The 25,424-nt window shown below is 41.7% G+C and overlaps 1 protein-coding gene across 11 annotated transcripts in view; it reads right to left on the bottom strand.

Moving 5' to 3' along the window:
- The window catches only part of FAM135A (family with sequence similarity 135 member A), a 91,781-nt gene extending 66,587 nt beyond the window's left edge, over positions 1-25,194 (bottom strand). For 3 of the 11 annotated variants that reach the window (XM_075145293.1, XM_075145298.1, XM_075145302.1), the window contains exons 1-2: positions 24,748-24,925; positions 6,432-6,552 (exon numbers count right to left, since the gene is read on the bottom strand). In XM_075145293.1, the coding sequence (XP_075001394.1) occupies positions 6,432-6,552; positions 24,748-24,859 (233 nt within the window). In that variant the 5' untranslated portion in view covers positions 24,860-24,925. Of the gene's footprint in view, positions 1-6,431; positions 6,553-10,453; positions 11,281-24,747 lie in introns of those variants that run through there. The other 8 variants (XM_075145291.1, XM_075145290.1, XM_075145294.1 and 5 more) reach the window with 7 other exon arrangements.
- Between the last annotated feature and the right edge of the window lie 230 nt (positions 25,195-25,424).

The raw sequence follows: 25,424 nt of genomic DNA, 5'->3' as shown, positions 1-25,424 counted from the left end.
ACACTGCAACAGGTTGTCCAGAGAGGTGGTAGATGCCCCATCCCTGGAAACATTCAAGGTCAGGTTGGACAGGGCTCTGAGCAACCTGATCTAGTTGAAGATGTCCCTGCTTATTGCAGGGGGGTTGGACTAATGATCTTTAAAGGTCCCTTCCAACCCAAACTATTCTATGATTCTATGACATAACGGCCTCTCCTGTTCAAGAGATGTCTTCCTAACACAGAGGTTGGAACTTTTACAGACATTTCTCTCAGGAAATGGTCCAGCATTATAGTTAAACCAGCCCAAAAGCTAGTTGGTGACAGAAGTGGGGTTCTCATTCCTTGTGCGTATTTTATACTCCTTCTGCACCAGCACTGACAGAATATCTGATCCTGATGTGGGCCAGGGAGATAAACTGGCAAAACCAGAATCATATTCTGTGGTTTTTTATTTTTCTGCTGGCTTACCATTTTGAGCTGACCAACCGTAAGGTAGAAGAGCATTATTGCAGGCACACAGGAAGCACCAAAAGCAGAACCACCCTGTTCAGGCAGCTGCTATCCAACAGCCCTCCTACATGAAGCATCTACACCCTTAGCCCAGTGTTCCTGCCAGCTTAACCCACGCTCCGACTACACTAAAAGCTAAAGCTTGCTAAAAGCAAGCCCATCTAACTGACCACAAAACTGCATGACTGCAAGAGCAAACAAAACAGGAGATGACCATGCATATCGTACCTTTTGGCAGACACATGCAGTTGTACTAGCTCATCCCAGCTACAAATCCATAGATGAGATCACTGTTTCACAACAGATCCAAGTTCATGGTGCTACCAGTGGGCCATGCTGGGTGCATTTTCTCATCTTCTCCCTCCACCAAAACCAGCACTCAAGCAGTTAGTTACACAACCATCCACATCAAAGAAACTGGCACAGGTGAAAAATATACTTCCCCCCCCGAGTCTGATCACCTCCAATAGCCTAAAAACACATGAAAATACACAATGAGTAGCAGTAGAGGTCTCGATCATTCAGTGGATAGTATTCACCATCCTGTCCACCAGAACCCCCAGGTGCTTTTTTTGCTAAGCTGCTTTCTAGCCAGCTGGCCCCCAGCCTGCACTGACATATGGGGTTATTCAACCCCATCTGGAGGACTTTGCATTTGCCCTTAACTTGATGAGATTCCTATCAGCCCATTTCTCCAGTTTGCTAGATCCCTCCAAAGAGCAGCTCTGTTCTCCAGGGTATCTAACCATCCCCTGCAATCTGTTATCATTCAAAAACTTGCTAAGAAGGGACTCTGTCTAAATTGTTAATCAAAATACTAAACTACTGACCCAGTATCAATCCATGAGGGATACCATTAATCATCAGCTGCAAGTTGGACTTTGCACGACTGACAAGAACTCTTTGAGCCCAATCATCCAACCAGTTTTCCACTCAACTCAATTCTCCACTTCTGCATTCCACATCTCACTCTGCAGTGGTGCATTCCCCCTGCCCTTCTCCTGGGCCACTTGTTGATCTCAGAAATTCCCATGAAACCTTGGTGTACTGAGCCTGGCGGTGAGCGCTCCTTGACTTATCAAAAACTCTGCATAGCTGAGGCTGGGAACATACTTCTACTGTCTGGCTCAGGTGTCATCCTCTGATACCTTTACCTGAGTTGTAGCTCAAGTGGAACAACACTGAAAGCTTGAGAATTTTTTAGTAACTACCACCTGGGATTGTGGCCAGGATGGAAATTTACAGATGACTAAAGCCAACCATCTTGCAAACCTATAAACGGTGGTCCTAAGTGAGACCCTTTGAGGTCTCCTGGACCGCAGTGGGCTGCGCCCAGCATCTGTCTCTGAGTGGAACACCTCTCAGAGCTCATGACCTCTTGAGCCTGCAATATTCAGAGGACCGTTGCCGAAAGCTGACGATGGGACCTGGGCTGAACCCCTTCACTCCTCAAGGCTCAACCCTCGCCCGTTGGGAAATGCCAAGACATTTGACATGAATATTTCTTCATTGAACTCGAGGGGAATTTTTAACAGGTACCTTTTGTACATTTACATATATTTCTGTGTGTGTGTGTGAACTGACAGTAAGCATAATCTGTAATTAAGTCACTGTCGTGATTGTAGTAGACTCTACTAACATTTACTTTGTAAATGTTAAATTAGTTAATGATTAAGGCCTGCTAAAATCTTGTGATCCACCTTAAAACTGTGAATGAACCTTAGAATGTTGCTAAACACAGATAATCCCCTAGGCATAAACCGTTGACCAAGTCTGGGACTATGGATTGATCCAGCTGAGTCTACTCTGAACCCCGTGACTCAACGGGAGGGTCTCCCTTACCCTTTTTGTATTAGATATAAACCGTGAGACTAAGACTGGATCTAGCCGGGTCTTCTCTGAATCTCGTGACTCAATGGGAGGGTCTCCCTTATCCTTTTTGTCCTCAGTCTCTGTACAAATCATTCTAGCTCAATTATAACACAATTTTACTTTGTATACTTTATCCGTATTGTAAGTAACAGAGTGAACCTTGCCATCAAACTCCGTCAAGTCGCGCTTTTATAAGTTGCTATTAAAATCACTTTCTGTTAATACCATTGACAGTGATTCTTTAAGTGGCCTCTAAACCACTCACTCGCGACACACTCAAGCTATGTTATGTTTCCCTTTGTATTTATAAAAGGTCAGCACGACAGAGCCCAAATCTAACTGGAGCTTTAATGAGCTAAGATGACAAAATAGCCTGAAGTCTCGCTATCTCAGACCGTTATTCTCACAGGCCCAAACGATTACATTTCTTTTATTCATTTTGTCACACAATACTTACATATCAATCACTGTTTGGGAAAAGAGTCCTATCATCACATCCCACTAGTTCAGAAAGGAAAATTATGAAGCCTTATTTGAATGTAACAACAGATTAAAAAAAAAAAAAACAGATCAACCTGGAGCAAGTTGGGTTTTAAGCAAGTGGCACAGAGTTACAAGAAAATGGAATGAAATAGCTGTATTAGATAAGGATACTACTTAACTATTATTTAGCTCTACTACATACTTCTGCGACCTATAGCTACAGTGCAACTTTCAGAAGCAGCTAACCACCAGAATCACGACAGATATAGGAATAACCTTTCTTGAGCTAGATGAGAAGCAGGGATCCACACATAGAGACAAGCCTCATGTATTACAATTAAGTGTCTGCTCTGTGTATTTCTCCTCCGCTTAGAATAATAACAGTTATCTAAAAGTAAAGAAAATAAAGAGTCTGCTTTAAAGGGTCAGTTAGGAGAATAACGTGGTTATAACAGTGCGTCCGTCAGAGGACCCTTCAGGTAAATTTGATCTTGAGTGAAATACTATGAGAAATTTTGGCCAAGTCTGCACTACTGATTGGTTTAGATCAGCAGAGGGGTTTTGAGGCACTTTCCCCTATGATCCCGGTTTGCTGCATGCTGCTTCAGTTCACTGCGAGCTTTCCACTTATATAATCTAGACGTCTCCTGGAGAAAGCTAAACCACAGGCTCTGATCTACATATCACAAAATGCACTTCAACCCCCGGCGGGGCAAAAAGATCTGAACCAATTGCTGGTATGAACAGCTTCAAAATACACTCAACGATGCAAAACATCTGGTCCGGAGGATGAGATTAAATCTAGTCTGAAGTAACCCTGGAACAACATAGATATAGGGACGTCAACACTGCTTCTAGTAATTCATTCCTAAAGTACCAAATTAATTATTAGTGTAAACACAGTCATTAAGTGCTGCTGGCAATAGTGTCACTACAGATACAGATCCAAGAAAACATGCTACAGTTGGATGCAGTAGCTGGCAGATTTCTTCAAACATTTATAAAACCAGGAAGAGATGATAATGGTTTTGACTGGATATTGGGATATGTGGACTCTACAGAAAGGGAGGTGGGGTGGGGAATGTGCCACAAATGCAAATGACCAAACTGATTCAGTTCATATTTAATAAAAGAGACAAAAGACTGACATCTAAAAATACATCGCGGTGAACACTCAGACTGATAGAGTCATTCAAAGCATAGGACAAAGCTGTTACGAAAAAGAACTGAAAGCTGATCAGAAGGAAATTTAGGCTGGAAATTATGACGTCTCCAATAATCAAAAGAGTGAAAATCTGGACTCACTCTCCAACCAAACAGTTTGCATAAAAATCTACTAAGTCTTAAGAAGGAGCTTGATCAGCTTGATGTGATTACTTGCAACAGCTGACATTTTATTTCACACAATTCAGAAGGTCATAATGCTTCTAACACTATGAGACAGGCATGCTAAGCTGGGTAGGCTTGAATGCACACAATCCCAAACAAACCCAGAATACAATCAATTCTATACCTGACTTTTGGTGAGAGAAACCATGCTAAACACAGCAGTAGCTCAAAAATAGGAGGCTAACAATGAAACTAGAGATTTCCTTTTCTGCTGATTCAATCCATCATCCAAGAGCTCCTCCGGCAACGTAAATATTACATTCTGTCTCCAATAAATACAAAGACAGTTTCCCTAGGAAAAAACTAGAACTTACCCAAATTGACAGGAATTATTGCAATAGTCACATTACTCAGTCTTTCAAATTATTCTGGGAGCTCCCTCTGCTTCCCGACATTGCTTTCTAAGGAAACGTGCCCAGAATTAAAGGTTCAGCTTGAAACTACAGAGGTAGTATCTACCCGTGTCACTTTTCTCATTATGTCAGCATTCCACCTCTTTGAACTTGCCCTGTGGATTTACTGCTTTGTAAAGAGTAAGCTAAAAAGAAACATAGCAAGTAGAGCACTCGTAATTATACTGCTGTGCGTTGCTTCTCAACTACCTTTCTGAGGAATCATTTGAACTGTAAGGTTAAGACAAGCAAAAGACTTCCTTCTGTTCAGGCTCTTCTCTATTAGAGTTAATATGCTGCCATGTTCTACCTTCTCCTTCCCCACTGATCTCAGAGATTAAAAAAGGCTACAGTTCAATAGACTGTGCTTTTTTGTTGAAGTAATTAGAATATTCTCAGTGTTTTCCCAGACCTCTTAAGCCTTCCTTAATCCTCTTCTTCCAATGAAGAGTGAAATTACAATTTTCCCTAGAAGGGGGACATAGACAGTTTGTTGCCTATACTTTGACTGCAAATGGTAGCAAGGATAATGGGTAATCACTTCTGTCAGTACCAGCTTCAGGCCAAATTTAGAGAAAAGCTAGCTTTAATAAAATATAGATGAAAACTAACAGTAACATGGCAAAGATAGAGGCTAGTTAGCCAAGGTATGTTTTATAACAGTATTTTATGCCTCTTTCTCCTGAGCTCCTTCCCAATCCTACCTTTTTTTTATATCACTCTTCCCCAAAATATCCACCTCAGAGGGTTAATACAAGGTAGAGGAACTATGTGCATCCCAAAGCAATGAAATTTTCCTGTTACTTACCTTCATCAACTCACCCTGTCAAAACAAAAAAAAACAAAAAAAACCAAACAAAAAAACCCCAATCCTACTAAAACCAATAACCTGCCCACCTGCCCTGAATTATGACAAAGTTAAAAACAAGAATGTATTTTCTTATTACTAAAATGTTTCTAAGGAAAGTTATTCTACAATGTTTTGGAAAAAAGAGCTATCATAAATCAACACTGATACATATTGTTCCCTGTCTGTAAACACTGACACAGCCTCAACCAGATTTATCTAAAACAAACACCGTAAGAACGACAACACTGACATGTATTTTTACTGTAGTCTGTTAGAAGATAGACAGAAGGGCAATGTATCACAACGCTAGATGACCAATAATCTTTAGTAACTCGAAAATAAGCTACAAAGGATTATTTCCTACGTAGCCAGGGGAAAGGAGGACCTTAGAAAGTCAGGTAAAATCAAATGAAAGGAATCTGAAAAAGCCTTCTACAGAGACCAGGTGGAGTAAGAGGAGGTCAGGAGAGTCTAATGAGGCAGTATGGAGTCTTCTGTAACTGTGGAGGCACAGCACAGTGTGAGGAGGAGAGAAGCTGGTCAAGTTCTCCACTGCCAAATTGATAAATGAATAAGTTAATTGGGGCAGCAACTTTTTTAAAAGATTCAAGAGAAACACCTATCACATTTCAAACAAAAGGGATTACAGAAATTAAGATATGAAAGGGTAAAGGCCTGAATAAGAATATAAACTACCCTCCGAATCTACAGAGCTTCCCTCTTCTCCAATTAGACAAAAAATATTTTATTACAACTTAAGTTTTAGGCCAAATTATTTGAGTATTTAATTTTAATTCCTAGAAAATGTATGCCTTTCTAGTAAGGAATAAAAATTTTTCAGATCACTATAAAAAGTCGGAAATACATGAAGCAACACTATACAATAGTACCCATTAAGGTCTTTCCAACATCAGCCATCCACCACAGTAAATTCTGAAAGAACGCACTACCTACCCTCTTTGAAACAAATCCACATTGAAGAATTTGTGGAGCTCCACGGAGAATTCTACCATAGCCTGAACTTCACTCATGTTTATGAGGATGAAGAAGTCAAAACTTGTCAGCACCTTAGTTACTGAAAACAAACAGAAAAAAAAAACAGAAAACAAACTTTTTAGAACACAAGCTGGGGATAGTGCCTATCGCTCCTTAAAAAGGACAACACTATACACAATTTTGCACAGCTTTCTTAAATATACAGGCCCTGGAGTATACAAGAATATAGGATGTACCAAATCCTGCCCACAATAACTTCTATCTTTGTTGTGAAGGAATCAAATGTTATCAGAGAAGTGTCACAACACACCATCAGCATAATACAATCCTGGCCCTTACTGATACCCACATACTGCAGCTCTGCGCTGGTACTTGGCTGGAGAGGGGAAAAATACTGCCGACAAGGAGAAAAAGAGCATGGTCTGCCTCCAGCCCTTGTTGAAGCAGAATGACTATGCAGGCAGCAGTGCCTCAACTCTGACAAGAGGACAGGGACAGCTGAATTACAATGTGGCCAAACAGTGCAGAAAAGTCCTTGACCAGGTCATGTAGGGCTTTAGATGGAGAGATTCTAGAGAGAAGGCAGGAGTTAAGGAGGGCAACATGCCCATTTTTAGTCAATCTTTGTTAGTAGTGTTAGTAAAGTGTTAATTCTCACTGTCGTCTTCGCAGCCACAGCCTGGCACCTTCCTGCTAATTTACAATGGCCTGCTGATACTTAAATTAAAATCCTACAGACTTTACTGAGTTCTGCTGGTTTTCCTTCAACAACATCAACTAGATTAATAAAATAGGCTAAACCTTCTGCAAACACTTGTCTTCAAACTTCCCAGTTCCTGCAAGCACTGTCTGTTTTGAGGAATAAGCAAACCAAAAAACCTAAACCAGACTCTCCTTATCCTTCATGCACATTAGTTCATCTTCTGGGTCTAATGCAGAAGTAGTAAACATAAAAAAGCTAGCCTCACTGGTGCTTGAATGGATTATGGGTTTTTTTTGTTTCTAAAATTTTGAACATGCATTTGGGTGTTTGTGAAGCAGCAGGCAGTACTACTGAGACTGAAACAGAGCAGCTGGAAAAAAAAAAGTCATCACCACAGCAGGTATCAGTCACCTGAAAGCAAAGTTACCTTTAGGGGCTACCTCTAGCCTACCAACTAAATTATCTTGGCATATGACTCAAGATAAGATTTACCTTTCTGTACTCGCTCTAGAGGAGCTGGAAGGCTTCAAGTACCATAGCACAGGTCTGGATTTTTAACTATAAACAAGAAGTTAATTCTGACCTTGGTTTAACAGCCAATACAAGGACTCTGCATGCACTTTACAAAAACACAGAAACTATGTTACTGAAGTAGCAGGGGACAGGGTAAGAGGAATTTTGCTTCTGAAGCTGAGTTATGACAATATGAAGAACTCAGATCAAGGGCCTTTACTGCAAGATCAAAACTACAGCATCTAGATGACACTATTAACCCAGCTTGGCTAAAAATCCTGTGATCGTCCAAATTTCAATCAAGGGACTTCAACAGATTAGTTGAATGATGCCACAAGTTTTGCTACAGTATGCAGTGTTAGGACCATCACTGATAACCTAGAGGGCTTTGCAACAATTCCCTCTTCCACTGCTTTGTCTATAGGTTTGTGTAGGGATGTCCTCAATGGTCTTTAAACCTAGAATCAAGACGTTCTGCACTCTAACTCTCTGGTGTCACCATGCTGCATTATCACATGTGTATCACCTACCAAAATGCAAGCGTATCTTCTGCAAATGGAACCTGACCTGCCACTGAGCAGAGATCCAGAGATCCTAGACCTGCCGTCACCCTTGAAACCTTATGGGCTGTGCATAAAACCTGTGATGAAACCGTCCAATACTTCAGAAAGGAGCCCACTTTAAAACACTCAGGAAAAAACAAAAGGACTTAAACAGACACAGGATGCCATGGCGCAGTTTCATCCAGCTCGCATTTTGATGAAACTACATTTTCAAGGGAGGAAGACATCACACGCCTCTGACTCCCCAGCACAATGAGTGGCACTGACTATGTCCCTGAAGAGTTTGCCTCCACTAAAAGAAGGGAAAACTGTTCCTGCAGGAGTTGTTGGGCCAAGCAGTCACTCCCAAATGCTTCAGGGTCCCTCAAGTCCCCAATGGGAAAAGTCAGAACAATCCAGAACTAGTCCAATTAGACAAGTTCAAAGGTCCATTTTTTTGAAAGAGTTAATTCAACAAAAAAATCTAGGAGAGCCACATCTTGCACTATTGCCAAAAGGGCTGTCCAGTGAAGTTGTGGTATTTCTATTGTGTCTAACACAGCTCTTGCTGGGACCACTCCCTCCCTCCTCTGTTGAGCTGACTTAGCATCCCCAGTCAGCCCACTAAATGGGCAGGCAATCCCTGCAGACCGAACACAGGGTCCAGCAAACACAGGCCTGCACGACACAGCACCATGTGTTTTAATCCAGTAACACAACCCCCTTGCTCAACTACCAACAGTATTCAGAAAAGTGGCACCCATGCCTTGCTCCAGTATCAACTGCAAAACCAGTCAGAAATATTAGAATCATAGAATCATTAAGGTTGGAAAAGACCTCTAAGATCATCGAGACCAACTGTCAACCCAACACCACCATGCCCACTAAACCATGTCCCTAAGCGCCTCATCTACACGTCTTTTAAATACTTCCAGGGATGGTGACTCAACCACTTCCCTGAGCAGCCTGTTCCAAGGCCTGACCACTCTTTTTACTGAGCCACAGTTCACAAAATGGTGCATCCAGAAAGCAATGCTGCATGACACCGCAGTCTATCAGCTGACCTTTGAGGATGGCTTTTTCTTTGCCAAGCATCAGCTTGTTCCATGTGCACCTTAACCTGAGTGAAGGGGAGCATTCACTGCCCTGGGCTGACATAAACCAAATCACTACTTTTCTGTCAAAGTCTTTCATATCAGTGCAAAGGAAAACAGTGTTCTTTGAACTATATAATAGAAAGTGTTATGCAATGATTAAATATTTTAAAGGAGAAACTCAAACTTGGACAATGTCTTTAATTTTTGTGTGTTAATCGTACAAAAGCCAACAAATAAAGTTAAACTCGTGTATTTATTTGTATAGATTCCATTCAAATTTACAGCTAAACTTCACTGACTAACTTCAATGACATTAAATATCCACAACTCATTTTAATACTTAATGAGTTTATTGTTGTATTTTAAAGCATATAATTAGCATTCAGAAACCGAGCTATTGAACTGCACGTTTGTTCTGTCTGCCTATAAAAAGCAGACGAATCCTTCAGTAGGAGCGCTCTACATATGAGCAACAGAGGTTAATGCAGCATATAAACGTGTATCAGAAGATTTGATAATAAATGAGAAGAATACCCTAATACACAGGTTAGAACAGAGGGTTTCATAACTTTTGGTAGCTACTTAACACTTACAATCAAAAGTGCATTTCAATATTCAAAAATATTTAAGCACTGAGACTGAACATCTCCAATAGTTAAAATGTCAGTTAAAGCCACTAGAACCTATATTGAGGGCCAAAACTTTACTTTCACGCTTCTGGGGGTTTATTTATTTCCTTAAGTTGGAGAATCTCCTACATATCCTGGCCAGTCCATGCTGACCCCACACTGGCTCACCACTTCTTTAGTTATCCAAACTAATCTTTTCTGAGGCCACAATACAAAATGGATCACAGGATATCAGATTTTAAAAGACCATCAGAAGGAAAAAATGTTTCTTGATTCTGTTTTTTTCTAAATTGATCATTTTAGTGATACTTTACAGCAGTGCATCAGAGCACCTGAGTGTGCAATGAGAAGATCGATGGAGGTGTAGTGAAACCTGTACCAGCTTTGTTCTCAGAGAAATGCTTGTGTAACAGTGCCATTAATCTAGCTGCTTGTGTTGAGAACTGCAAGACAATGCTAAGAAACAAAACCTCAGTATGTTCAAAGAATGTCTTACCTCCACTGGTAAATACTCCATTTTAGTATGTTAATTAACCAGTCTTCCAGTTCTTCGCTATTGCTGTCAAAACCATACTGCTTGAACTAAAAAAAAACAAACAAAAAATGTTTTACTAAGAGCAATACCTCTAGAAGTTTTCAGTACTCATGTTCTTCATTCTCTTTTCCTGCGTCCTGATAACAGCCCCTATAATGTCCTCTCCAACAATCACACATGTACCGCCTACCAGCATTCTCCAATCTGCCCTTGGTTCCTGCACTGCAGTTTTCAGCTGCAAGTGTAGCAGTCTGATACCCATTTCTCCAAAACAAAGTAAAAAAACACATCTTCTCATGAAGCCCATCCTCTGGCAAAGCTGACATTGCCATGTTCAGCCAAACCATCCCTGTCTTCACCAATGAATTCTAAAATCCAGTTCCCAGAGGACTCCGGTATGCCCCCAGCCACCCTACAGCCTCCCCGACTTCCAGGGAGACTCTCAGCTCACCAGCAGCAATGTAGCAACGAGGAGGTAGGAGGATATTCTGCCCTGAGTCATCCAACACAACTCATGCCCCCACACAGTCCTACATAGCTACCAGGGAGGAGACAACTTGCAAGAGTAGGTCAGACGAAATTCTGCTGGTAAATCTTGTGTCTCTTCTCCTCAGGAGACAAAATGCAGGGGACAAGGGGAAGAGCCCTAAGACCAAGAACCCACTTTCTTAGAGCAAATGTTACAGGTAGGTCAATGCCACCTAATAATCTGAAACTCTCCTTGAAGCTTCTGCTAAACCACTACCTTAAAACTGTTTGTTAAGAATCAGTCTACCTCCCCTGTATTCTTAAACCATTAGGGTATTTAAAAAAATACCCTAAAAAATAACCAAAGTCTCCCTTTTATCTGACAACCTTTAGATTTCAGACACAAAGAAAAGAGAATGCTTAGTTATTCCTTCTTAGAGGAACTTTGCATCCTTTCTGTATGTACGTTTCAGAGAAATACAAACACAAAATCTATCACAGCTTATGCAGGCAAGCCACGAAACTAAACTGGTTTTGCCTTAGCTTCAAAGAGAAGAAAGTGGAGAAAGTGAAGCATAAAAAAATACATTTTCTGGAATTTTGTAAAATAGAAATCACTTGTGCATGTCGTGTGTGATATTACAGCTTTGATAACACAAATTCTCAATAATGCCCTGGTAAAATCCTGATACCATAACACCGCATCAAAATGGCACTGACATTTTTTCCATTTGTTTAACAATGAAATACAGCCTGTGTCACACCAGTTCTCTTTTAATAAGGACTAAGTTCTTTTTTAAATGAAAGAGAGAGAGAAAACACGCAGAATTCTGAGTATTTGAACTTTTTCTAGCCTTAGATTTAATATTTTATATTCAGTGGAAATCAAAAGCAAAAATACAGAATCCTACAAATGAAAATACAACAAAATGTTTATTTTCCTCCAGTTTTCTTCTAGCTGCTCATTTAACACAGTCTTCAGATAATTTTTTGCTTCTAAGTTGCTGTAGGAGCTTTGTACACCTCTACCCCTGACCTTTTTTCCCCCGTCCTCTTCTCCTTTATGCTCAGAGATCCACCACCTCCTAACAAAAATTCAGCCACTATCTATCTCTGTGCTGATGACTCACAGGTTTGTCCCCCCACCTGAGAACTGTCTTCGATTCCAATTTTAGCTGTTTCTTGGACACAGCCTTCAGCTGAAACTCAATGTGGTGAAAACAGAGTTCTTGACCTGACCTGCAAGGCTATTCTTAATACCTACTTTCTGAGCGTGCACAGTAGCACAATCTGACTGTAAACCTAAACAGTATTTTTAATTTAGTTTTCTCTGGGTTCTCATAGACTTTGGCAAGACTATGCACAAGACCTGCCAAATTTTTCTGCATGTGATTAGAAATATGTCCAATCTATCCATACAGCCAAAACTCATCCAAGCTAATATCCTCTTTTGTTTTAATTACCGTGAGGCTGAAAAAGTATAATTCACTGCATGTATTAGTTCAGCATGGTGCTGCAAAGAACCAGCCTGTTATTTTGATCATTTCACCTCTCTCTGCATCCCTTGCAGAGAGAGCCTGGACTACTGCATCAAGCATAACCCCCTTGTCCTCCTTTGAAATCCTTTCGCAGCTGTGCAGCACCCGGTATCCCAGTGTTCTGGTTGAAGACTAGAGCTTCCCAGCACTACAAATAAGCCCTGGGTCTCCATAATTTAAAAGGTGAGGGAGTAGAAAAGAAATGCTAATTTAATTTTGGATTGCATAATCATTATGTTGGAAAACAAGGAAACAAACAAAACAAAACAAAACAAACCCTTAAGTGGAGGTATCTAGGATACCTTATTCAATTCGTTATCCCAATTTTAAAAAGGCAACGTGACCACCACTCAGAAAAAAACAGAATAGACTGCTTTATATCAAGATTTATTCATTAAATTCTTTTTAAAGCTTCACAGTTATAAATAATTATACGAATGTAAATAACCACAGTTACTTAAATACAGTTAAACAATGACCTAACTTCATGGGTTTAGGCCAAAACTCAACTATTACAATTTTCTTCTTGCCTGGTTCTCTAAGCCTAGATTACTTCCCAGACAGCCATTACAAGGTTTGATTCACCATTTCTAACAAAGCTAATGCAAGATATCTATGACATTTTAACAGGCTAGATAAACAGCCAGCTTAATCAAGCATTAAAATTCAAGTTTTCCTACTTTTTGCTTTAAATTTAGCACCAATATCTGGTCCTCTGAGCAGCATACTGATAAAAACAACATACTCACTACTTTTAGCTGACAACTTGATTATTCCCACTGAGCATGAAGTCACTAATATGTTGCATTTATTTCTTTTCTTCTCCCCTATTAATAGATCATATATGTGATACAATAATTAATCTTGAACATTTATTAGGCTTACTCCCTTCTATCCTAGCATTGGTCTTTGTCTGTCTGACAAATGACATGCTATTTCTAAGCTTCCTCATTAAAAAGTTTAACACAAAAAGTTCTGTGAGCAGCACAGTTAAAAGCTTGCTTTCCTAACGATGTGTCCTTCTCCTTCCACCACAATAAGCCCCTACCTTTTACGGCCCCTTGACTAGGCACAAGATCGCACATCTTGCAGGTACGATGAAGCTATATCCACAGCAACTGGCTAGCTGCTGCAAAACGGGACCCCATGCTAGCTGACTTCTGTATTTTCTCTCCCAGTAAGGGCACTAACTTCAGTGTCTTCTCTCTTCAGCCACCAATTTACACTAAACAAAAACTTAATCATCTTTGAGAGCCCTTCTCCTCTTCCACATTAAGCTGAATTGAGCAATGGTTTCAACAGTAATTTGCAAAGAAAGAGGAAACAGAACATGAGCAAACCAAACCGAATGTTTTATTTGCCTTTTACAAAGACTTCCCCTAAGAAGAAAACCCACATTTTAGAAGTTATGATTAAAAGGGTATGAAATAACTGGCACAAATGTGACTGCCTTTGAGTCAGAACCAGCAAAATGCAGGATTTTGATGAAAAGCAGTGGCAGTTCAGGATATGTGCTACCACATTAATCCAGCCCTTTTTTCCACTTTGGTCCCGCGTACCGGCTGAGTAAGAAAAATGAACCAAATACTATTGTACTCTCATGCTAAGAATCAAGGAGAGCAGACAGTGTAAATCAGCAGTTAACCTGTCTATTCACCATCAAGCTACTTCAGCAACAGTGACGAAAAGAAATACCTGTAACTAAAGCGGAAGTAATGTATCTAGAAATACATCTGTAAATCACTTAATTACTTATTTTGCTTATAATTTTCAACTAATGCAATTGAAATTTACCTTTTCCTAACAATCAATTCAGAAGAGCAATATGGGGGGGAGGGGGAAATGAAGTGCTTACTCTAAATACTTAATTAAAAGTCTTCTGGAACTTTACATAAAAAGCATATAATGATCTCACAGTAAACTAAAAAAAAAATAAATTGCATGCTGTAGTATTTTGGCTTAAAGAACAAATTGCATAGCTTAATACATTCACCTTCTCATAATCTCAAGAACTTACGAAGGATGCACTAGGTAAGAATTAATAATGTAGGAGAGGGAAGCTTACTGAAATAATTTGATTCTGCCCAACTGAACAGGTTTTTCATAAAATATTAAGGGTCTTTTTTAGTGTACTTAAAACATATTTCATTTCCTTACTTATACAAAGGAAGAAGGTGATATCTTTTTTAATTCCATGTCCCAAGCAATGCCATTAAATGAAAAATAACTCTTATATGGATGGATGAATTTGGCATTAAAATGTCTGTAATGACTGTTAATGTCATTACTCTGCCATATTTTATAAATCAGAAAAGCATCCAAAAGAAAGTTGTTGCAACTTCTCTCCCACCCAAGCAAACTTATTGCCAAAAAAATTAAAGCTTTGATTTCAAGAGAAATGAAAAATAAATCTAACTGTACAGGCTCAGTAAATTATTTTTAATAGGTAGTAATTCCATATTACTGTCCCCTGTAAATAAAACAGAGCACAATTTACAGAGTTGAGTCATTGTTCCAATATTTGCTCTGTGGTCATGGTTTGAGAAGACAGTAAATACAGTTTAGATTTGAGAGGCTGATTTTGTATTGGAAGCCTTTATGCCAAACAGTTACTGTCTTTCCTCCCACAGTAGGCATTAAGTCAGCGCAAGTAACAATAATATTGTGTGCTCTTATTAACTTAAGAAATGTGATACTTTGCCTGCCTGATCAAAGTTACATTAGGAGATAATCTGATAGTAAATCTGATCCAGGATCATAAAACCACTTTGTTGGTTGTTCCTACACTAGTATCATCTGTGGCGATAGGCTGGATGGGCCAACATGGAAAAACAGTGACTCCACTAGGACTTTCATACAGACATAAGTTATTTTAGAAACACATGGGAGTACTGTATCAAAGCCCATTTTATTTTTCAACACCTAATGTTAATAACCTAATATAAAGTCAGCTGATTTGGGGCTGGCTTTACAGTACATCTTTAAAAACATAATATTTGATTTCACTTTTTTCCTTTTGGTTTGGCCTCCAGTTTCGTACCATTTTAACAAAACAAATTGAGACAAGCATTATAGCACATAAATTTAGGTTAAAAGTTTGATTCTTTGATTTTCAATGCAAACAAAATATAAAAACTCTGGAAATGTAAAACATCATTTTCATCTTCACATAATTTCTGTCCACTGCCTTTACTCAATACCCGCCAGAGAAATGTCATAGATTCTTATTTTGTTGTTCTTTTTTTAATGACTTTCTGACCATAGGTCTTGTAAGACCCTCCCTGCAACTCTTCTGTTACACAAAACATGCATTAATTTTACAGTCAAATCCGTATTATTCTAGTACAAACTGCAATTTAGTTATGGTTATATGATACAAGCATAAAGTTGAAGGACAATTAAGCAGACTGCCATTGCAAGCAACGACCTAATGTCGTCACGGGAAAGTATTTCAGAATGTGCATTAAAGCTTTTCGAAAACATATTGTAGCAAACAAACATCTACATGTCAGTTTGGTGTAAGACTTAAAGCTCGCACTGCTGCTCATCTTCATACTGACCAGGTGAGGAAAAGCCATACTTTTCCCTGCAACCTCAGGTGGCACCTCCAGCAACTTATTTCCTGCTCACCTCCAAATCTAAAAGCGCTAAGTTGAAACATATCTAACCTTGTAAGTTTACTTAGCTATTATCAAAACCAGTCAAGCACCAGATTTTAATGCTCTGTCCTTGATATCCCCCACTCTCTTTTCTACCATTGAAGCCTGGAGCAAACCAGATCTGAACCAACAGCTACTAGCAGCAAAAAAAAAAACCCAAAACAAACCAACCAACCAACCCCCCCCAAAAAAAAACCAGAATAAAATTAAATCACTCCCTGCTTTCCTTCATCTGCTTGAGAAGAGATGGGACTAAACACAGTATGTGGAGTACTGTGTGTGCTTTTTGATCAACAAATGCTCAGCACAAGAAGTTTCTGAATAAACAAGTGTCAAGTAAAGAAGACACTGATCAGCAGTGATGGACAACTGTGATGGCAGCTTGAACAAACTGAGCAGAGCTCAGCATATATGCTATAGGAAGAATGGATGTCAGTAAGCACCACGAGAAAACAGCACATTACAAATTATCACCAGCAAAGTCTTTAAAGGATTTCCCTCTGCTACCCTTGGAGACTTGCTCCCACCCATCCCACAAACAGCCATCTCTGCAATTGTGGGGGACAAAAAAACCCACCGCCACCAAAACAAACCTTTAAAGGTATTTTCAAGGTTACTTTGTAAGTTTTTTGGGTTTGTTTTTTTTTTATTTAAACTGCAACATTTTCCTAATTTAAATACAGCACGGCTCCACAAACAGCTGCTCTGATATATCTGAAAGAGTATGCCAATATTAACATCTAACCCTGAAGAAGTGAGCAAGGGCACGGCAAGAATTTAAGCCAACTTTGCCCATGAAACTACACGAAGTCTTCCACACCAGCAACAGCTTCAGAAGTTTCTGCCCCAGGTGCTCATTCCCATCTTCACAGCATCAGTACATGGCCCCCACAACACTGCCAACACAGTGCTTGTGGGACAGCATTTTAAAATGAATTAGTTTCTATTTTAGAATAATCTATTTTTGCAGGGCTTGATCAGATCACTTCCTTATCCTGTTTCAAAGCACAGCTCCACAAATAGCAGTGCCACCGCAGCGATGCGGAAGGGAAGGTGAGCGGCCGCACAACACAGCGGTTCCTCTGGCTAACTGTCCCCTCAGCGCGCCTGTCTCCTTAAGCCACGGCCTCGGCGCAGCAAAGCACAGGTTTAAGTGGCAAGGCGAGAGCAACCGCCCCTTCTCAGAGCCATTCCTGAGGCAAAATACCCTCCACTCCTTCCTTATATTCACTTCAAAAGCTGAAAGAGGAAGGAGACAGTACTCCTCGCCCCGCAGGGAAGGACACAGCCCCAGAGCCTGAGCGCCAGCCCAGTCCAACCTCTCCCCTGCTTGGCACGGCATGTCCTGCTCCCTCCTCACAGGCCTAGCTTCCCAAGGAGGCAACCACCCACCTGGGAACCCTCCCTGGCAACCTGGACCAGGGATACGTCTTTCCCAAAGGAGGCACGGGAGGCTGGAAAGCCGAGCAGCTTCCAGCAGCTCTTTGTCCCCAACAGGCCTAGGCACACGCTCTGCTCGCAGAGTTACCAACCAACAGATCCAGCATTGCGGGACAGGAAGAATTTTTGCTGAAGAAGGTCTCTTCCACTCCCTGTCACGGAGGAAGAGAGAGACCTGGGCCACCCTGGTCACCACAGCCTGCTCCAGCCCCGCACCCACCCGAGCTCCACAGGCTGCAACCCTCACAGAGCTGGCGTCGCTTCCCCCTCCCCACAGTGCCAAAATAAAAGTTACTTAAAGAGTCCCCATTAAACAGACAAATATAGCATCCTTACCAAATAAATTCAAGTTTTGCTTTTGTTTATTTTGCGGCTTGAAGGCTTTATGCCCCTCTTACCTCCCCCTCCCCATGTGGCATTTAACCGACAAAACAACACTGACGTGTGAGAAGCCGCTAAAAAACTGACACAAACTTAAAATGGCATAGCTGTTTCCAAAAGAATACTCAAAATAAAACAAGTCTAATGATCACCTTCAGTAGCTTCAACGGGTAGACTTGAAGGGTTACATCAAAACAAAGCAGCAAACTGATTTTTTAATTAGCTTGAACCGTCACCAATGCTATTTAAACAATTTTTGACAATGTTTTATAAGTAACAGTTTTTGTTCAATCCTTTCTCCTACAATTTACTTGTCATATTTAGTCAGAAATTCTTGTACTAAGGTTTTGTAATCATTAAATCCCTTATATGCTGCTTTCAAATTTGCTACAACTAGAACAAGCAAAAACACCTATTAAATACAACATAGCACATCCAGGGGAAAAAGGCCCAACAACCAGGAACCAAAGTAATCAGAAGCTTTCCCTACCCTGCCGATAGCATAGCTGGTTTGTTTTCAAATAGCACCTTGTTCCCTCCTGTCCCACCTGAGAAGGACAAATCGACAGCTGACCATACTGACCGGCCATGAAAATTCATCCTTCCACCTAAACTCCGCCAGCTTTTACACCTCTCACAAGTCAAAAGGCAGGTACACGTGTTAGAGCTTCTAGTCACCAACCCAAATTCAGACCAAACATTTGTAGCATTAGCTGACATGCAAATTAATTTCAGAGCCATACAATGTACCTTCCACAGAAGAGGTCGTATCTTAAGAATACGCAAAGTAAAATTAGCAGCAGGTAAAACGCTATGGCTCAGAGCTTCTCCCCCAGCAGCAAGGGTTTTCATTAGAAAAAGAAGTCCAGCCTGACAGAATGGCCAAAAACTTGGAGATCTAAGTCTTGACTTCCACCTTTAGGTCTCGTATTGACCTCAACCGTTAGAAGGTTTTTTCCTCTATGCCGTTTTACATGTGAAGCAGTAAAATGTATGTTTTCTGCTATCTATGCCTCATTGTTTTGGCACTTCAAGTATCCTCAATACTTTGGCACATTTTGATCTGAATTATTTCACTGAGGTGAGGGGTTTAAGGTCAGAGGTGCATGAAACCATAGGCCCCAGAATTATCTGATCGCTGGTATAATCTCAGAGTTTGCCCAGAAAATTCAGATAATCTTTAAAAAAGAAAAAAAAAAGCATTTATAGAAAGCTAAATGGGCCACATATAAATAGGCAGGCAAGCAATATATACTGTAGTTTAAAAGTACTAGATATACAAACACCTCTACTACTAAAAGACAGCAGCATTAATAACACTATTTAGTTGGAATTTGGAATTTTTTTACATGGAAATATACACAGAAAAATCATGAAGTGACAACTGAACTGACAGCCTGGGAAAAAAGTACAGTTTCTTTGAATACTACTTCTTAAACCTGCAGAAGAGCAAATACTATTACATTTCTCTTATAAGTTTAAATAGAAAGAAGATAAAAGATATACTGCGAGCCATTCTGATACCAAAATTTAAAGGGAAACCTTGCTTATTAACTTTAGAAAATCATTTAAAGCATAAAGAGAATTCAGTTTATTTTATAGCTAGAAAGCGTGATAAGCTTATGTAGCTTGACATCCTGTGCACAACAGGTAATGAATAGATCTATGTCATGATCAGTAACAGGGAGAGATTCAGGAGGTTACAACACGTGAACAAGGTTGTGATTATAGTAAGCAGAGCTAGATCTGAAAAACCAGCCAGTTTATTATTTCAAAACATCAGAAGCCAAAGGTAAGGCTTCCTTCACAACTGATGAATGCGATAGATTTTTTCTTCTTAATTCTAAGAATTTGGGGGTGTGGTATGTGCAGGCTTGCGATTTATTTTATAAATAAATATATATGTATAATTATATAGTTTAGAGCTAACAAATTTGTAACTTTTCACTCGAAAATTAAAAATAGTAAAAAGTATATGTTTTCAATTTTCCTGATGTAAGGCATGCAATTAAGAAATGAGGAAATTTTTCATTTATTTTTAGTAAGAAATATTGATAAGGGAGACTTTGTATCTTGTTTCCAACAAAACTGCTTTCAAAATATAAAGTTCAAGATTCTTAGCATTGAAAATGTTCCCAATTCCAAAACCTCTAAAGAAAATCCATTAAAAAAAAGATGATAGCACTGAAACTACCTAATGGAAACTAGAACTGATGTCATTTCAATCTGCTTTAGCATTTTCAACTTTGTTCCGCTTGTACGTTGAACTCTGTGAGGTTTCATTCTGTTCGTTATTTCTCTGCCTGTTCTTTCCAAGAATAGTGCTGTCACCGATTTCCTGCTTGAAGTAAACACGATTTGCTCACCTGACTTCTCCCTGACCCCAAACTATGGCAAACTTATTTCCTCCCTTTCAGATTTTTTTTCTTGTATACTCTTTGTTGTATACTCTTGTTACCACAAATGTTCCGTGTATTGTTCTTTGAGGAAGACAATTTGTACGACATACTTCTACAAATATTCAGTGACACTGCATTACCAATATACCAACTGCTTTTGCTAGAAATGAATGCATAAATATTTAACTGCTACGTTCATACTTCTACAGTGACGTAGTTTTCTATACACAATACTTTATGAGATGTATCCTACGAATGAACGTGATCAAAAGGTGCTTAGTAAAATGCTAGAGCAGGCCAAAATCAGCAGATGCTTAACAAACATAAAAGCACGTGTCTTGCCACACAGAAAACATACGGTGCATGAACATCGACACAATGTAAGGACATACTTTATTGTTTTGCCTAGCTGTGGCAGAAAAACACAGAGGTAGCATTTATTCAGAAACATAGTCTTATTGTAGCAAGCTCACGGGGACAAGAAAAAGTGGCTTTTGAGCAGATTTAACCAATCAAACCTAGTCTCTCACTCCTGATTTAAAAAAGCAAGATTGTATCTTGAAGGTTCCTATATCCTATGTACAGGATCCTATATCCTATATGTAAGATCCTATATTCTAGATATGAAGTATTTGAAGGTTGCTATATAAACAAACTTTTCATTAAAAAAAAAAAAAAAATCACATTTTCCAAGCTTTTTCACTAGGAAGGAAAATGAATGCAAGATTAAGTCATCCATAATTCAAGAAACTCTAAGTTATGCTCATACTTTAACCAAAAGAGAAATTGAACATGCTGGTACTTCACACAAATATCCATTTTGGCTACATGCCCTCTGAGCCAATGGTCTGTCAGAGGTACCTGACATACAATAGCAGGCTGGCAAAACAAATACCCATCACGAACAATTGCTGGTCAATACACAGGTGCTACTCCTCTATCCTGTCATGAAAACAATTAAAGCACTAGTGAGACTGTATTTTTCCATATGGAGGAAAAGGTGAGGGGGGAAACCCCACGCAGCAAAAATGCAACTCTTCCATTTTGGTTAACGAGAGGGTATATTCTGCCAAGCCTACTCGTAGTCTGTAGGGATTGGGGGCTGAAAAAGAACAAAAGGATTTCAAGGCAGAAGACACAAAGGAGAAGATGAATCACTCGCCAAGCAAGGATAAGAAACACCCCTCTATATCAATAACAACTTCAAACACTGAAACAAGGTCAACAGTAACAAGAGTCCACAACCATTTGTCATAATTCTCACACTAAGGTCCATCTTTGTACCAGTTTAACTTTCACATTTGTTCAGGACAGCATCTAGCCAAGAGGGAGATACAGGCACCAGTACTCTCAGGATTACATTAAAAATCATCTAGGTACCTGTCTCCTAGGTTGGTGTAGACAGCTAGGTTCTCTTCAAAGAAATAAAATAACAGTACAAGAGTCAGAGCTCAGACAGGCTCCCATATCTTTACCTGCAGTAGTTCAAAACCTTGCCGCTCACAGTATGCTTTACCCCTCTGCCAGAATTTGCTTTGCTGGCTGTGGCACACATATCCCATCCTAGTCACTTCCAGCACCCTCAAAGAGAAGCTCGCACCAAAACATCAGAATGTAACCTGGTGAGAGTGAGATACTGATGGAAACATCCTGTCACAGGGTGTTGACAAGGTCTTAAAACCACAACAATCAAGTCCACCAGAACTTGCCAGAGTCTTCCTTGGTGGAGAACTGACTAGCAAAGTCAACAGGAAACACTAGAGAGAGCGAAGGATCTCGATTTTCACATCACTCTCTGCTTGGGAACTGTATTCACTACTTCTTCTATGTGATATAAAATGCAAGAGACAGTCCTAGAACCGAGCTTTGGAACCCTTCCAAGGGAAACATTACAACCACAAAACTATAGAGCGCCAGGTAACAGTTTCACATCCATTATTGGGCTTCAGTGGCTTCAGAAGAGACACCAGAGCTTATTTCTTCTGAAGCCTGAACAAAACCCGAGGTGTTATTTTTGAGGTTTTGCTGAACTCAAAACAGAACAACTAAATTCTACAGAAATGGAATTAAATTAAATCAACAAATGTGTTGGGTTGTCTGGCACATTTTGAAAATCACAGTTTTGAAGACAGATTTCGGTTGCTGTGTGTGCTTTACTATTACTGATTACTATTTATGCCAAACCTTACCCAGGCCAGTCATACTGACTGTAATTTAAAGTGAAGATAACAAATCAATTTTATTAATAAAGCAGGTGTTAATTTAAGAACAAAACTAATATTTTTACATATCATATCAGTCAACTCTTACCAGTTTTATAGGACTGTATTTCACATAAGGGAAATGTAAACCATTCCAAAGAATGAGCTCGAACTCCTGTCCTGTAATTTTTATTGATTACTGAAGGAAAGCTTAAGAATTGACTTATGCTACTTACAGGGGAAAAAATGAGGGGCAGGAAAAGAAAAATAAATTGGTCCATCCAAGGAAAGTGTAGATTAAGATTTATAGCTGTGCTCTGACATACCAAATGCAGGTACTCAGACTGTGACTACTGGCACAGTTGTATGGAAGAAACAGAGCAAGATGGCAATTATGCGTTTCATTCATTTAAAGTATTTGCAAAGATAACAGCCAGAGCCTGTATTATTGTCCACTTCCTACAAAACAGTATTTTCAGTTCTAAGGGGAAAAGAATTGTTGAATGGAATAATAAAAACTATGCTGAAGTATTTAATTTGTTCCTTCACAAACCCAGAATTCTTTCATCCTGAAAAAGACGTAACACCTGAAAAAGCAAAACACAGCTTTACTGAACCAGATTTGGACTGTGGCAGCTATCCTTTAGCAAGGGCCAAGCAGTTTTTTCTTCACAAGCAAAATGCTAAGTAAGAGATATTTTATGGATGAAAATGTAATACATTCCCTTCTCGAGCAATAAGGATCACGCCAGTAGCATTCCCTACTTCGTACAGGTCCAGCAAACTAAAAACCAGTGTGTGTCGATTTTAGCTCAGGTTTTGCCCATGTATAAGACAACACTAAGCTAGTTGACTGAATTCCTTAGAAAACAAAGCAAAACCCAGTAAAACAGAATACACATTTATGCCCATTTACTCAATAAAATGTAAGACTTCAAACAGAAGTTTGTTTACCTTTCAATCAGAAAAATCCACTGCAAGTAGGAGAAAGGGGAAGTGGGCTTAAACGCTTCAGCATGAATACCTCTTTAGTTATACTATCAACATGACCATAAATCCCCCCAATTAGAATTTTTAAAAATCCGTTATGCTATGCAATTGCTTTTCAAAGTGCTACGTCTGTAACGTATAATAATGAAATAAAGTTTTCAAATAAGTTCTATTGAAAATTTTGCTTAAAACAACACAAGACAGAAAGGAAAGATTATCTCCACAACAGTGCATACTGATCATGCATATTCTGCCGTAAGCGTCCTAAGGTTAATTCATCCCTAAAGATATCCTACGGATGGTAACAGGAGGTACAAGCATCTGCTAGAGGCACGCACCGCGTAACCGCAGTGCCCTGCCCGTACCCCCTGCAACGCACAGTCTGCCTTTTGGAGGAGAACAGGCTCTCCCCTGCCCGGACGGGGCGAGCAGAGCCCGGCCGGCCCGCCGGGCAGCAGCCGCCGGGCGGGCGGGGAGCCGCCAGTGCCGCCCTCCGGCAACCAGGAAATAGCTGGGAGCTATTCCTAACGCTCGGCCAGCAACTTTCCACACCGCACGAAGAAACAATATTAAAAAAATAAATTAAAAAACCCAAACGCCGTTTCAAACCCTGGGAGAACCCAGTATTTCTCAGGAAGGCAAGGAGGGAGAAGGCAGCAACGCCTCCGACTGCCCCGGCGGCCAGTACTCGGGCACTTCACCGAGGGGACAACGGGGACGTTATTACTGACCTATTTTCGGCGCCGCCTGAGAGCGATAAACAATCAACAACGGCGGCGAAACGCTGCTCGGGCAGAAACTTCCCCGGCCCCAAGCCGGCCCCCGGCCGGGGCAAGCGCCGGCCGGCCGGCGTCCTCTGCACCGCGGCGGAGGCGTCCGAGCCCCCCGGGCGGCCGCCACCCGCCGTCCCGCCTCGCCGCCCCCCAGGCCGGACTGCAGAGAGGCTCCCGGAGTTTTCCTGCCGGCGTGCGGGGAATGGGGGGTCAGCCCGACACAAACAAGTCCCCCGCCCGCCATGCCCGGCTGGCAGAGGCCGGGCACGGAGGGGCGCGTTCGGCGCCCGCCGGCCCCAGCCCCAGCCCTGCGGGAGGGGCCGCGACACCCGGCGGAGCGCGTCCTGGCCCGCCCCGCCGCTCTCCCCCACCGCCCCGCGCCCCCTCGCCGCTCCCGCGCACTGACCTGGGACACAAAGGAGCGGCCGCCACTGCCCGCCGATCGCCCGCCGCCTCCTCGCCCGCGCTCCCCGCGGAGTCCAGGCCGCGGCAGCACCGGGATGGCGTAGCGCAGGCATCCGACGCCAGCGCCTGCTGCTCCCGCGGCGGCCTGTGCCGCCGGCGCCCGCTCTGTGCTGGGCGGAGAAGCCGGGGGGGGGGGCGCGCTGGGAGCCGGCCGAGCGCCGCTTCCTGCTCCCCGGCGCCGAGGGGCGGCGGGTGCCGGAGCCTGGCAGCTGCTGCAGCCTCGCAGCTGCCGGCGGGGGGGCTGCGCCCGCGGCTAGGCAGAGGCCGGCGGCGGCGAAGCCCGCGGCCGCCGCATCTTCGGCTTCTGCGCCGGGCTCTCCGTGCCGCCTCCGGCTCTGAGGAGTCGCCCGCGCGGCTTCGGCGGCGGCTGCTGGGAGCTGGAGCCCCGGCTCGCCCCGCTGCTGCGCTCGGCTCGGGCTCGTGCTCCCCCTGCTGCCCCGCCGGGCCGGGCCGAGGCTTGGGCTCCTCCTGCGGCTCCGCGGGGCCGGGCTGGGGCGGCCCCGGCGGGCGGCGGCGGAGGGGAGACGCCGGGAACCCCCGGGGGCGGCGGCCGGGCCGGGCCGGGCCGCGGGCGGTAGGTGCGGGAGGGACGTGACCCACCCTGGGCTTGCCCCTGGC

The sequence above is a fragment of the Calonectris borealis genome, chromosome 3 (assembly GCF_964195595.1).
Source record: "Calonectris borealis chromosome 3, bCalBor7.hap1.2, whole genome shotgun sequence".
Lineage (NCBI taxonomy): Eukaryota > Metazoa > Chordata > Aves > Procellariiformes > Procellariidae > Calonectris > Calonectris borealis.
Note: the sequence above shows the minus strand (reverse complement) of the source record. Positions and strands in the feature narration are given on the sequence as shown.